A 12,838-nucleotide genomic window follows, 5' to 3' on the forward strand; every position below is an offset into this window, starting at 1 on the left:
TAACTTGCACTTCTGATTATGGATGAAGTTTATCATCTTCGCTGAAATCTAAAGTCATTTCTTTTTTAACTCCTCCTGAGCCCCTCCCTGCCCGATCGACTCAGGACCCGGGGCCCGCCGCTGGCTGGGCGCGGGGTGCGGGCGCAGGGGTGGGAGCCGCGGCCCCCTGCGCTCCTCTCGCCCGGGACCCTCCCCGGCCGCGGAGCCCCGCCCCGAGTCCGCCCCGGCCGGCCTGGGCGGGGCACGTGGGCGGGAGGGAGGCGCTGAGCTGCCGGATTTATTCCGGTCCGGGAGAAGGAGCGAGAACCCCGCGGCCTGCACCGCCGAGCGCGCGGCCCCCGCCCGCGTCCCGAGCATGCCGGGCCCCCGCCTGCTGGCCGCGCTGTGCGGCGCGCTGCTCTGCGCCTCCGGCCTGCTGGCCGCCTCCGGTGAGTGCCCCGCGCGCCCTCGCGCCGCTGTTGACAAACTTGGGCGAAGCGCGGGGGCCGCGTCCAGGGGCCGCCTCTCCCGCCGCGCCCCGGCGGGCGGCGTCGCGCGGCCTCCTGCGCCCCCGCGCCCCCGCGTCCCCGCGCCCCCGCGCCCGGGAGTTCGGGCACTGATGGAGGCTCGCGCGCTGGGGACCCTGGGGGCCAGCCCTGCTGTCCCCGGGGATGTGGCTTGCACGTAACAAAGGACTCCGCTGTGCCGGACCTCTCTTTTCCCGTCTGTGAAATGAAGCCGCGGAGCCGTGCCTGGCTTTGGAGCCCCTTCCGCCCGGAGGATTCCAGGACTCCCGAGTCGAGGAGTCTCCGGCCGACTTTCGCCCGCAGCTCCCCTCCCGAGCCCGGCGGCTGGACAGTTCAGTGGGTCTTTGCGACCCTCCTGTGTGCGCCGGGTCGGGTCAGGGAAGGGCTGGGAGTGGTGGGCTGGACGCGGGCTCGAGGTGGGCCCGGGAGCGGCGCAGCGGCCGGGGAGGGCCCGGGACGGGGGCTGCCTCCCGGTGGGGCGTTTCCCGACTCCCTCCCTCCCTCCCGCGGCCTTGGCGGGCTGTGTCTCCGCGTCCTCCCCCGCCGCCGATGGGCATGCCGCGCACCGAGGCGCTACGGGACTGGCTGAAGCCAGGGAGGTCACAGCTGGGCTCCAGCACCCCCGTGCTGGAGGGGACGCCCCTCCAGGGCTGGAGCTGAGGCGGTGAGGGCGCTCCGGGCTCCCAGCACATGGGAGCACCTGATCCTCCCCAGCCCCCCTGAAAGATGGCTGGGTCTTCCCGGTCCTTTCTACTCCTCCTGTCTGTCCCCTCAACCTGAGCCCTGGCCAAATGTCCCTGGGGAGGTCTCCCAAAAAGTAGGACCGTCAAGTCGCAAAGGTGGTTTTGTAGAGGGTGATCTGAGTTTTTCTGGAAGGGAGAAGCACAGGGGCTGCCTTGCACAGGGGGCCGGCCCCTCCAGCCTAAGGCCTGGCCAGGTGGGGGACACCTCCCACTGACCCTGTTCCCCACTGGCCCATTTTGCCCTGGGGTAGCCCGGGGGTCCTGTGGTTGGGAGGGGAGGAAGTGTCCATTCCCAAGCCTGCCAGCCAGTGCCAGCCTGCCAGGTCAGAGGAGGAGATTAACCTGCTATTTAAAGCCAATGACTAATAGCCTGTTGGGAGCTGCCTTAAGCCCCGAGGCCCTGCCGAGGTGCAGCTCCGAGGGCTCATTAATGGTGTTGCCTTCCCCGAAGCTGGGTGGGCTCCCGGGGGGGTGGCTTTGGGATTTCAGGAGGAGAGGAAAAAGGATTTCTCATGTCTTATTCCAAATGACGGATTTTGGTCTGGGGCAGCCCTCTGGGGTGCTAAGGTCAGCTAGAGGACCCTCCCAGTGGGCTGCAGTTCACTGGTTGCCACAAGAGTCAAGGGACCGAGGGCAGGCTGGGGCCGGGGGACTTCTGAGGGAGTGGGCCAGGAACCAGCCTTCAAGGGACTCCTCCCTTATGGGCATGGGACGCGGGCAGGACTGGAGGGCCACTTGGCTGCCTGACATGCAGTCTGACCCCAGCCCACACCTCCTCCTCCTGTGTCCTCCTTGGGGGCTGATAGTGCACACCTGTCACTCAGCCCCATCCACCAGCCCTGGTGGCCTCTCCAGCCCTCCTCCCCACCTCCTCCTCCTTGGCCCTTTGCCCTGCCCTCCCCCTTTGCGCTGGTGGGGGGATGTCCACCCTGTAGCTCCCAGGCCCCGCCAGGGGGGAGCCAGTCTGCGCCTGGGCCTTTCAGCCTTCTCCTTCTCAGACTGGAACTGGCTTCCCCGCTCCCACCTCGCACTTGACACTCTGTGTTTCTTGTTTTTCTCTTTTCCCCCTGCTGGACAATGGTGAGGAGGCTGCCACAAGATTAAGAGCCACTGGTCTGCAGGATGAAAAAATCTAAACTTGTCCTTCTTAGGGTCCCTCGCAGTCTGGCCCGACCCTCCTTCCAGCCACGTCTCACTGTTCTCCAACATACCATGCACTCTGTTTCTTCTGCTTTTCTTGGAATGTTCTTTCCTCATTCCCCAGCCTGGCGCCTTCCCACTCTGTCTTTTAGACCCAGCTCAAATGTCCCCTCCTCTGCAAAACCTCCCTCTCCCTGGCAGAAATCGCAGCTGCAGCGGCCCCCTGTGCAGGCTTCCTCGTCCTCTGTGGGCTTGCCCGCCTCTTTCCCGTGGGCCTCCTGAGGCCTGGGCCACACCGACGTCTGTCTCAGGGACTCAGCACATCCGTGGTCATTGGCCCCCGCAAACGTTCACTGAGTGGTGGACGTGCCGTTTCTGAGTCAGGGCTGACGTTGCAGGTGACTTCTGCGACTCCAGCCAGTGCCTGAACGGTGGAACCTGCCTGGTGGGCCATGACAATGCTTCCTTCCACTGCCTCTGCCTCGAAGGCTTCACGGGCCTCATTTGCAACGAGACTGAGAAGAAACCCACTCCGAGTGCTGCCTACCCTGCCTACCTCTCCACACCCCACGCTTCCAGCCCGTCCCAAAGTGGGCAGTGGTCCCCCGTTGTCACCTCTCCCGTTGTCAGCCAGCATTTCCCTGGATACCCCCAGGGCATTTGGAAAGCTGGGCACTTCCTTTATTTGGGCTGATTTTCCTATATGTCACCCTCCTTGGTGCCAGGCTGGCCCAGGCTCCATCAGGCAGGCTGGGGGAGGGGGAGAGGGAGGAGATGGTGGGCTGAGTTTGGACCAAGGGTCCTTTTGGGCGAGGCCCATCTGCTACTTTCTGTCTCTGTCCCCAGCTTCTTCTTGATCACCTGCCTCTCTGTCCACAGATCCCTGTTCCCCAAACCCGTGCCACAACAATGGCGAATGCCAGGCGAGTCCCACGGAACAGCGAGGGGACGTCTTCACCCCCTACACCTGCATATGTGCTCTGGGCTACGTGGGCACCCACTGTGACACCAGTGAGTATCTGGGGGTGCCTGCTCCTGGGGACAGACCCTGGGCCACAGCCCTGGTGGCACAGGCCGTGTGTGGGCCTTATTCCTTGTGTCAAGGCCACCTCCGAGAAGCTCGAGGGAGGAACAGAGCCTCAGTGAGGCGAGTAGGGGGAAAGGGTCCTGCTGTCCCTCTGCAGGCTGCTTTCCATCTGGTCCTCTCTCCTGGGACTGCAGGCCAGGCCTGATGTCACTGCAGGGGCATGAGGAGTTGTGGTCACCCCAGAGGTCCTGGGAGTGCTGTTTCCTGAGTCACCATGAGCCAGACACACAGCATTAGGGTAGTCTGGGATTTTTTTTTTTTTAACCTAAGAGGGGAAAACAAATGCATTCATAATCTTTTGGGGCCCAGGAACTTAGTAAATCAGGCATGGCCTCAGGGTCTGACAGTTCCTGGCCCAAGTTTGACCTGTGGCCTTATCACAGAGCTCAGCAGAGGGGAGGCCTGGGCAGGCTGGGCTGTGCCCTCGTGGTGCGGTGGTCAGAGGCCCTGTGTGTGCAGAGCGGCTGTCCCTGCTTGACCTGCTTGGTTGTCCACTCAGCCGCAGAGTGGCCCTGGGTGGGGTGCCCCATCGACATTGCCCACAGTGGCCCTCCACACTCTCCTCCCTCCTGGCCCAGGTGGAGTGCCTCCCACCCTGTGCTCCCAACCACACGGGGACTCTTCCTCACCTGCGGTGGCTGGCTGGGCCACAGTAGGCCCGGGATGGGTGGAGTGGGGTGGGGGGCACAGGTCTGCAGCCCAGCAGGCTGGCGGCTGGGCATCTTGGGCAGGGCCCTCCCTTGGGTGACGTGGGTGCAGGCTCTGAGTTTGCTGACCCACGGGAGGAGGAGGGAGGGCCGGGCCAGCTGGGTGGCAGTGGGGCCCTGGGGGAGGGCAAAGTACCCGGGATGCCCTTTACGCCAGAGGGGGCAGTGCCCTTGGTCCCTGGGCCGAGGCCAAATGTGTTTGAGATCCTGGAGGGAGGATGGGGGCGAGGGGGTTGCTAAGGAGACAGAGCCGGGGTGGGGCCAGGTGCGCCCACTAATTACCGTGCTGGCGCTGAGGGAGCCGTGGGCGCCTGAGCTGGAGCTACCCACCGAGCCTTCTAGCTGCCTGGCCTGGGGTCTGCCCTGGGCTTGGGTAAGGCAGCCCCTGGGGAAGAGGCAGGGGCCACACGAAGGCACAAGAAGGCCCACAGAGGGACCTTCGCAGCCCTGCCTTGTCTGTTACGTGGGGTGTCTTTGGAGCCAGTGAGGGCGCTGCAGGCACAAGGAATGCACCTTGGGGTTGCTGAGGGTGTGACCGCGGTGGGGTGTGAGGAGTCTCGGAGGCAGACTCTCTGCTCGGCCGCTGGCCGCTCTGAGCCTGGGCGTCTGGCCTCACTTGGCACCTTCCCTTCCCTACCGAGCGTGACAGCACTGAGCTCAGCCTGAGCCTGGACGTGGAGGAAGAGCAGAGCTGCCCCGGGTTCTCTGCTTGGCAGCGGAAGGCCCAGGCACATACCAGGGGGATCCCTGAAGGATGAGCGAGGCTCAGCCCGTGGGTGGGCCTGGTGGCCATGCTGAGTCCCAGGACCGCACTGCTGGGACACCAGGGAGGGGGACAGGGCGTTGGCCAGGGGCGTGGTCACAGGTGGCTGGGAGAGGGCCTGCAGGTGGATGCCGCAGAGAGTACGAGGGAAAACAGAGTGGCATTTGTGTCCCACCTGGAGAATGCCTGCCAGTGGGATTCTAGAACACTCCAGGCGGATTTGCTCACTGCTTTCTGTGCAGGGCAAGTACTGTTCGCTGCTGCTCAAGGAACCCTTTCTCCCAAAGCCACCCTCCTGGGGAAGCCAGGGGCTGGGCTGAGGACAGTGACCACTCTCCCTGGTGGGGTGGGGACACTGAGGAAGAGGAGGTCCCACCCCCACCACAGCATAACTGCTGCTCAGTGTCCTGTGAGAACAAGACCACCAACCTCGCCTGCCGGGGACTCCATCCCCAAGGGTACCATCGTGGCCAGGGTCCTCCTGCAGCCCTGGGTCCCAGCCTCCCATGACTCTGCCCCATCTCCTCTTCCTCACCACACCTCACCATGCACCTTTGCTCGGGACCTCCTCTTGGGCTCTGCCGTCATTGTCCCTTTGTGGTCTCTGCTCTGGTGAGCTTCTGAGCTTTTCTCTGGGTCTTGGTCCTTGGCAGAGGCCACATGGTCTTATTCTCTTGTCCCCTGGGTCCCAGGTGGGCCCTGGAACCGGCCTGGGTGGCCCCCTGACTGCCATCTCCCTCCCGTCAGAATGCTCCGTTCCCCTGGGCATGGAGTCGGGGGGCATCGGCAACTGGCAGGTGTCCGCCTCGTCCGTGTACGTGGGCTTCATGGGGCTGCAGCGCTGGGGCCCGGAGCTCGCCCGCCTGCACCGCACGGGCATCGTCAACGCCTGGACAGCCAGCAACTACGACAGGCACCCCTGGATCCAGGTAGGGACAGGGCCGGCCTGGGGCGAGCGGTGGGAGAGGAGAAGGTGAGATGAATGTGCCTGCACTTGGGGCCACCACGGGAGGCTTCCCACCTGGGCTTCAGGCAGCAAGGGAGCAGGTTCCCACGGGTGGAGTGTCTGTCACTGGAGGGCAGACTCGGGGGCCTGGAGGGGGCGGGCGGGATGGGGGGAGCAGGCCCAGGCCGTGGAGGTGCTGTTTGCACCAGATGAGGCCCCTGGGGGCCTGGCCCTCCTGGTGTGCCCAGGAGCACTGGGTCGGGAGCCTGAGGGTGCCTGAGGAGGAAGCCCGTGTTCTGGCAACGTGCGCAGCGGCACCTGCTCTGTTCTGCTTGGGCAGCCCCCCCCTCGCCCCCCCACCCCAGGTGTGGGGGGCAAGGGAGCAGACGGGCCTGCATCTGGGTGGAAGGAACCCAGGTGACGAGGTGCCGTCTCCCCGGCCCGGGTCTAGGTGAACCTGCTGCGGAAGACCTGGGTGTCGGGCGTGGTGACGCAGGGCGCCAGCCGCGTGGGTGCTCATGAGTACCTGAAGGCCTTCAAGGTGGCCCACAGCCTCGACGGACACACGTTCACGTTCATCCAGGACACCGAGAAGTTAGGAGACAAGGTAGGGCTTGTTGGGGCCCTGAAGAAGGGCTGTGGTCAGCACCCCTAGGGTTTTAGCCCTGCAGACCCCCAACAAGGTAAGGGTACCTGGGTGATTGGCCATGAGGTGGGTCTTCAGGTGCATCTTGGTTTCCAGAAATTGGGAAATCCAGATTGTTCCCGTGTTGTGTGGTTATAAGTAATCGTCCCACTTTATAGATGAGAACAGCGAGACTCAAAATGGCGCAATGAGCTGTTGAGGGTGGCAGTGGTGGTGCAGCTGGGTTTCATTCTGAGCCTTCAGGGCCACCAAGTACAGTTGTGCGGGTTGTACACTGTTCTAGGGTGCCGTTACTAAGTGGGTGCCACTCACAGTACAGACTTTGTACATTTGTGGACTTCTGTCAGAAAATTGTCATAGTAAGATATTTCGAGAAAGGAGTGCCCTGTCCTAGTTTGCACAGAGGTACCTGACGGTTATAGGTGACCCTGTGTGAATGGCAGGGGCTCATGCCCAGGCCCCGAGATGACGAAGGGAGGCGTGAGACGGAGAGTCTGTTGAGGGCGGGCTGTGGGGTGGCCACAGGGAGGGCTGCTATTCCTGCTGAGTCCCCTCACCCCCCAGCCCACCTCTGCCCCCAGGTCTGCAGAGGAGGATGAGGCGACCCCAGGGAGGCGTCTGCCCACGTGGACCCATGCGTCCCATCTTGCCCCTTCCCTTCTAGGTGTTTGAGGGCAACGTGGACAGCCACAGCCTGAAACTGAACCTGTTTGAGGCCCCGGTGGAGGCGCAGTACGTGCGGCTGTTCCCCGTGCTCTGCCAGCGGGCCTGCACCCTGCGCTTCGAGCTCCTCGGCTGCGAGTCGAATGGTGAGCGCCGGGACCGTTCCCGGAGATGCCCTTCCCTGCCCGCTCTTCTCTCAGCCACGCTGAGCCCCGTGGGGCAGCGGCGAGGCCCGAACCTGGGCTCAGGCAGGAAGCTCACGCCGGAGGGTCATCTGGCCGTCGCGGTCCTGCCCAGATAGATGTCTGCTGGCTGCCGGCCCACGCGCCCGGGCTCTCTGGTTGGTGGAGGAAAAGACAGCGCTTCCGTTTTCAGAGTGTGTTCACTTGTCCTGGTTGGTTCCTGTAGCTTCTAGAACCTGTGTCATGGGTTCTGTTTTGCAGATGTCAGCTTCGTGAGGGGCGAAGACTTTGTTTTGATTCGATTTCCAGGGCCTAGAGCAGTGTCCGCTTCGTAGGTGCTGAGGCAATGCTTGATGCATGAGTGAGTGAGTGAACGGAGTGAGACCCAGAGAGATTGTTTATTAAGGGTGCACAGCTGGTGGGTATTAAATCTTGGTCCGGATCTCAGGGCTTCTGACCCCACCCATCCAGCGCTTTCCCTGCCGACGGTCCTGCACTCTGCACTCAGAAACGTGGGGCCTGTGGGACCACGGGGCTTGGAGCTGGGGCTTGCTGCTGCCCTTTGCAAAGAGATTCCCTGGCCCTCAGGGTGGCTCACACCTGTAATCCCAGTACTTTGGGAAGTTGAGGCAGGAGGATCAAGGGGGAAGGATCCTTTGAGACCAGGAGTTCAAGGCCAAAGAGATTCCCAGATGGAGAGATGGGGGGATCAGAAAGGGATAGGTTTTCTGCTGAGCCAGGAAAACCACGCCCTTGGAGACGTGAGTTTTTCCTGGCCCCAGGGTGCAGGTTTGGGCTGACTGATGGCTCAGCCCAGCTCAGCCCAGCTCGCTCTCCTTGGCGGGCTGGTTCCCGCTCTGTGCAGCCACAGTGCCACCTCCTGGCCACACGAGGAACTGTAGGGCTCGCTGGGCAAAGCGCGCAGCACTGAGAGGTAGGTGCCACCTTTCTTGGCTTACCCTAGACCTGCCCCCTCCTGAGCCCCTATTCTCTTCTGTTACACCTGTTCCTGTTATACCTCCTTGGACACCACCCAGTAGCCCTTAGAGCTGAGTTCTGTGCCTGGCTGCATTTAGTGGTTTTTTTTGTTTTTTTTTTTTTTGAGACAGAGTCTCAGTCTGTTGCCCAGGCTAGAGTGAGTGCCGTGGTGTCAGCCTAGCTCACAGCAACCTCAAACTCCTGGGCTCAAGCAATCCTGCTGCCTCAGCCTCCCCAGTAGCTGGGACTACAGGTGTGAACCACCACGCCTGGCTAATTTTTTGTTTCTATTTTTAGTTGACTGGCTACATTCTTTTCTATTTTTATTAGAGATGGGGGTCTCGCTCTTGCTCAGGCTGGTCTCGAACTCCTGAGCTCAAGCAATCCGCCCACCTTGGCCTCCCAAAGTGCTAGGATTACAGGCGTGACCCACTGCGCCTGACAAGACCCCCAGGTGATCTGTGAGAAGTACTCCCCTAGTAGCTTGTTTTACAGACAGGGAGACGTAGGCGGGGAGAGGGGAAGGGGCTTTCTAGAGTGCTGGAGCTGAGAGCCCTGGCCCTTGCCCGGGGCCCCTCCCGGCTGCACTTGACCTGTCTGACTTCCTGGGGAGGCGGAGAATGAGGGTGCAGGAACGGCTGGCGGAGCTGTCTGTAGATGGCCTGCCAAATTGGTGTCCTCCACAAAGCTGCCCCAGGCTTCAGCCTGCTCAGGCCTCCCCTGTCCTGGAGCCAGGGGACAACCAGCTACCAGCCCAGGGGCTGCTGTCAGTGGGAGGAGGGCGGGTTCCCTGGCCAGCCACCATCAGCACAGCCCGGAGGCAAATGTCTTGAGTGGCGCGGGTGTCTGGAGGCCAGTGCTGTGAAGCGCCATTTGACAGCCCACTCTGCGTGGCTGTCCAGGCCCCCTGCCCCCACCCGCAACTCCCTGCAGAAACAGACAGTTGGGGGGCAGGGATTCTGCCAGGTGGAAGACACGCCCATCCTTTTGGGAGTTTTGTCTCCCGCCCATCCCCAGCTGTTCTGGCCACATGCAGGTGCAGATACTCGTGCAGAACAGGCCAGCACATTCCTGTTTGGGGCAGGCCAGTCCCCATAGACCTGTGTGACAGCCCCCTAGAAACATTCTTGATATACAAAGGCCCCCTGGGGCACACTAAATGGGGGTGTCTGTTGGAAGATGGATAAAGGAATGTTCTTGAGTTGGAGCTCCAGGAGTTCTCGGATTTCTCTGACTTCCAGCTGTTAGAGGGCAGGAACATTCTCCTGTTCATGGCAGGGTTGCCACAAGCAGGCCTTCGCGGTCTGGGTCGGGTGCATGGATGGTAGAGATGATGCCACGATGTGGGCTGGTGGCCGGGGGAGTGTGTGTGTGTGAGAGAGAGAGAGACAGAGAGAGACATAGGGCGATTTGTGCACAATGCTTAATGTCTCTCATCCTTAGTGTTTCCATCTGTACAATGGGGTTACTGATTTCTCCTTTAGGTTTTTTCTGTGGCAGGTTAAAGGACTGGAGTAAGCACCGAATAAACAAGGTGGTCATTGATGTAGGAGGAGCTGAGCACAGGACGGGTGGAGGGAGTGCAGGGAGTCCAGAGGAGGAGAAGTCCTGCCCCAGTGAAGTGGTCAGGGCAGGCTTCTTGGAGGAGGTGTCTTGCAAGTCAGGCTTCAAAGGAGGCTGGGTGGTGGTGGAGCAGGGTTTGCCCCGGTTCAGAGGGAGAAGGGTGGTGGGTGGGAAGTTGGGTGAGAGTGAGGGGTGGGCATGGGGCTGAGCCCAGGCGGCTGAGGAGAGGCGCTAGTGAGGCAGGCAGAGGGGAAGCAGATGGAGCTGCTTTCTGTCGTCCAAGAAGATGCCAGGGGCTAATCGGGACCCACAGAGTTCCTTCCTCTTCATCGCCTCGCACTCACACCCTGGGAGCTGTGATCCCAGATCTGGGTGACAGCCCCCCTTTGCTGGCAGGATGCTCGGAGCCCCTGGGCCTGAAGGACCACACCATCTCTGACGCGCAAGTCACGGCCTCCAGCACCTACAAGACCTGGGGCCTGCGGGCCTTCGGCTGGTACCCCTTCTACGCACGGCTGGACAATCAGGGCAGGTTCAACGCCTGGACCGCCTCGACCAACAACGCCTCTGAGTGGCTGCAGGTGGGTCGGGCCCTCCTGGTCGGATGGGATGGGTGGGGCTGCCGATCTTTGACCCACCCCCACCCCTGGCCCGGGCTTCTGCTCCCCAGGAGAGTTTCTTAAAAGCCTTGTTTTCCTTTGACTTTTCTCTCTCACCTGCCCCACCTTCCCCCTGATCCTGCTCCCCCCAGGGGCCCCCGGGTGGAGAAAGGGTGCGTGTGTGTGTGTGTGTGTGTGTGTGTGTGTGTGTAGAGCCACTTCCATCGGCTGCCATGGGGTTGACAAGGCACCGTCCGCCCACAGCAGGGCAGGACGGAGGAGGGGAGGAGGGAGACCTGACCCAAGCGTCTTGGGACCACTCCCCTCGGTCACAGAGCGGATGTTGTCTGACTCGGTGTCTGAGAACCCACCGTGGGACAGCCCTTGCATCTCGTTGAGACTGGGCAACACAAGAGTGTCACGGAAAACTGGAGCTTGCTTTATAGATAAGGAAACTGAGTCCGGGCAGGGTGAGAGTTTCGCTGGGGCTCACCTGCTGGCTGGCAGTGAGCTGAGTCTGCAGCCCGGATCCTGGCACTGCCTGTCGGGGCAGCTGGCAGGCTCTCGGGTGGCCGGGGACCGGGGCAGGAGGTCCGTCTCTGGGCCCCGTGCAGCACGCCATGGCGCTGGGTTCCCTGAGGAGCTGCCTGCGTTTGGGCGCCCTCAGGACCCACGGGAGGCCGTGGGCAGCCCTGCAGGGGCCTCCAGAGCAGTGCTCGTCCACAGGCTGCGGCTCCCGTCCCTGTCCCCCTCACACCCAGTGCAGGTCGAGGCAGGGGCTGGCGTAGAGTTGGCCAGGGCCCAGACTCTGAAATACGAGTTCCCCTGCAGTGACATGCTGATGTCACATGTGCAGAGTGGGTGGTGTCATTCCTGCCCGTTGTATAGCTGAGGAAACAGGCCCTGCCGAGTAAGCCGCTTTGCCGAAACTAGAATCCACGCGCCAGCTGTCTGCCTCTTTCCACCTTCCTGGAGATGGTTCAAGCAAGGCAAACGTTGCTTTCTTCTGTAGGTCGACCTGGGCTCCCAGAAGGAGGTGACGGGTGTCATCACCCAGGGGGCCCGTGACTTTGGCAGCATCCAGTATGTGGCATCCTACAAGGTGGCCTACAGTAATGACGGCAGGACGTGGACTGAGGTCGAGGACTCCAGGACGGGCAAGAGCAAGGTGGGCGTGTGGCAGCTGCCCTCCCCTCGCCGCTGCCTCCCCGCTTCCCCGGGAGGCCGGCCTGGCCCTCTGAGGGTGGGGGACTGGCCGGGGCCCTCCTGACACCGCCTCTGCTTCTAGATCTTCCCCGGCAACTCGGACAACAACTCCCACAAGAAGAACGTGTTCGACACGCCCGTCCTGGCCCGCTCGGTGCGCATCCTGCCCGTAGCCTGGCACAACCGCATCACCCTGCGCCTGGAGCTGCTGGGCTGTTAGTGGCAGGCCTGGCCCAAGTGGCCAGAAGAGCCACCGAGGCCACCTGCCCCTCCCTGGTCCTCCTGCCTTCTGTGAGCCTGCTGCCCCCGTGGCCCTGCCTGATTGTAACTGGGGCTGGGGGCAGGGAGGAGAGGCTTTCAGCTCCACTAGGCCGTCACCCCTCCCCCTCCCTCCCCCGTCCTCCCCTCCCCCTGCCCCTGCCACCAGCCCTCACATGTCCCTTTCTCTTCTGCACTGCAGGAGTCGAGTAGGTCTGGGGTGGACGGGAAAGGGGGAAGTAGGGCACGTGGGGTCCCTGCACCCTGCAGACCCCCGAGTCCAGGCCCTGGGTTGAGTCTAGAAGTGCCTCTGTGTCCTGCCCAGCCCCCTCTCCCATGCACGCTCCCACCCCCAGGAGGAAGGCCCAAGGCGCCAGGCTGGAGATGACAGCCAGGATGCTGCCACTCCGGCCACTGCCACCTGGTCCCCCAGACACTTCCCCTTCTCTCCCTGGAGACCTCTCTTGACCCTCGTCCTGGAGAGGGGCAGGTGGGTCCGTGGAGAGACGCAGGAGCCAGGTCAGGGAGGAGGGGCAGGCGGGGTGGCGCGGGGCTCCGTGCCGGCTCTCACCCCCCAGTGCACAGGCAGCTCCCAAATATATTTATATTCACTGGAACTCCTGCTGCGCTTCGTCATTGCCGCGTGCAAATGGGATGCAGGGGTGCTGTTCCCCCACCCCCAGCCCTCCCTGAGCCTGGCATTCTTTGTGTCACTGGCCCTGCTTCTGGCAGCCTGACAGCAGAAGGACGGAGACTGGGGGCGGGGGTCCTCGAAGCCTGGCTGTACCTCCTCCCCTCCGTCCACCACTCCCACGACTATCTCAACTATCTTGTCCTGGGGCCCCAGCTGC

General features: G+C 62.6%; 1 protein-coding gene across 2 annotated transcripts; it reads left to right on the forward strand.

The window, feature by feature from the left end:
- Positions 1–246: 246 nt before the first annotated feature.
- MFGE8 (milk fat globule EGF and factor V/VIII domain containing) lies at positions 247–12,604 on the forward strand. Of its 2 annotated transcripts, XM_020289077.2 has the most exons (9): positions 247–428; positions 2,788–2,979; positions 3,269–3,400; positions 5,694–5,875; positions 6,344–6,499; positions 7,203–7,347; positions 10,321–10,505; positions 11,536–11,691; positions 11,812–12,604. In XM_020289077.2, exons 1-9 carry the CDS (start codon positions 356–358, stop codon positions 11,947–11,949), a joined length of 1,359 nt encoding a protein of 452 aa, XP_020144666.2. In that variant the 5' UTR covers positions 247–355; the 3' UTR covers positions 11,950–12,604. The 2 variants fall into 2 exon arrangements, with proteins under 2 accessions (XP_020144666.2, XP_020144667.2); XM_020289078.2 differs by lacking the exon at positions 2,788–2,979 and having other exon boundaries at positions 248–428.
- Positions 12,605–12,838: the final 234 nt, after the last annotated feature.

The sequence above is a fragment of the Microcebus murinus genome, chromosome 7 (assembly GCF_040939455.1).
Source record: "Microcebus murinus isolate Inina chromosome 7, M.murinus_Inina_mat1.0, whole genome shotgun sequence".
Lineage (NCBI taxonomy): Eukaryota > Metazoa > Chordata > Mammalia > Primates > Cheirogaleidae > Microcebus > Microcebus murinus.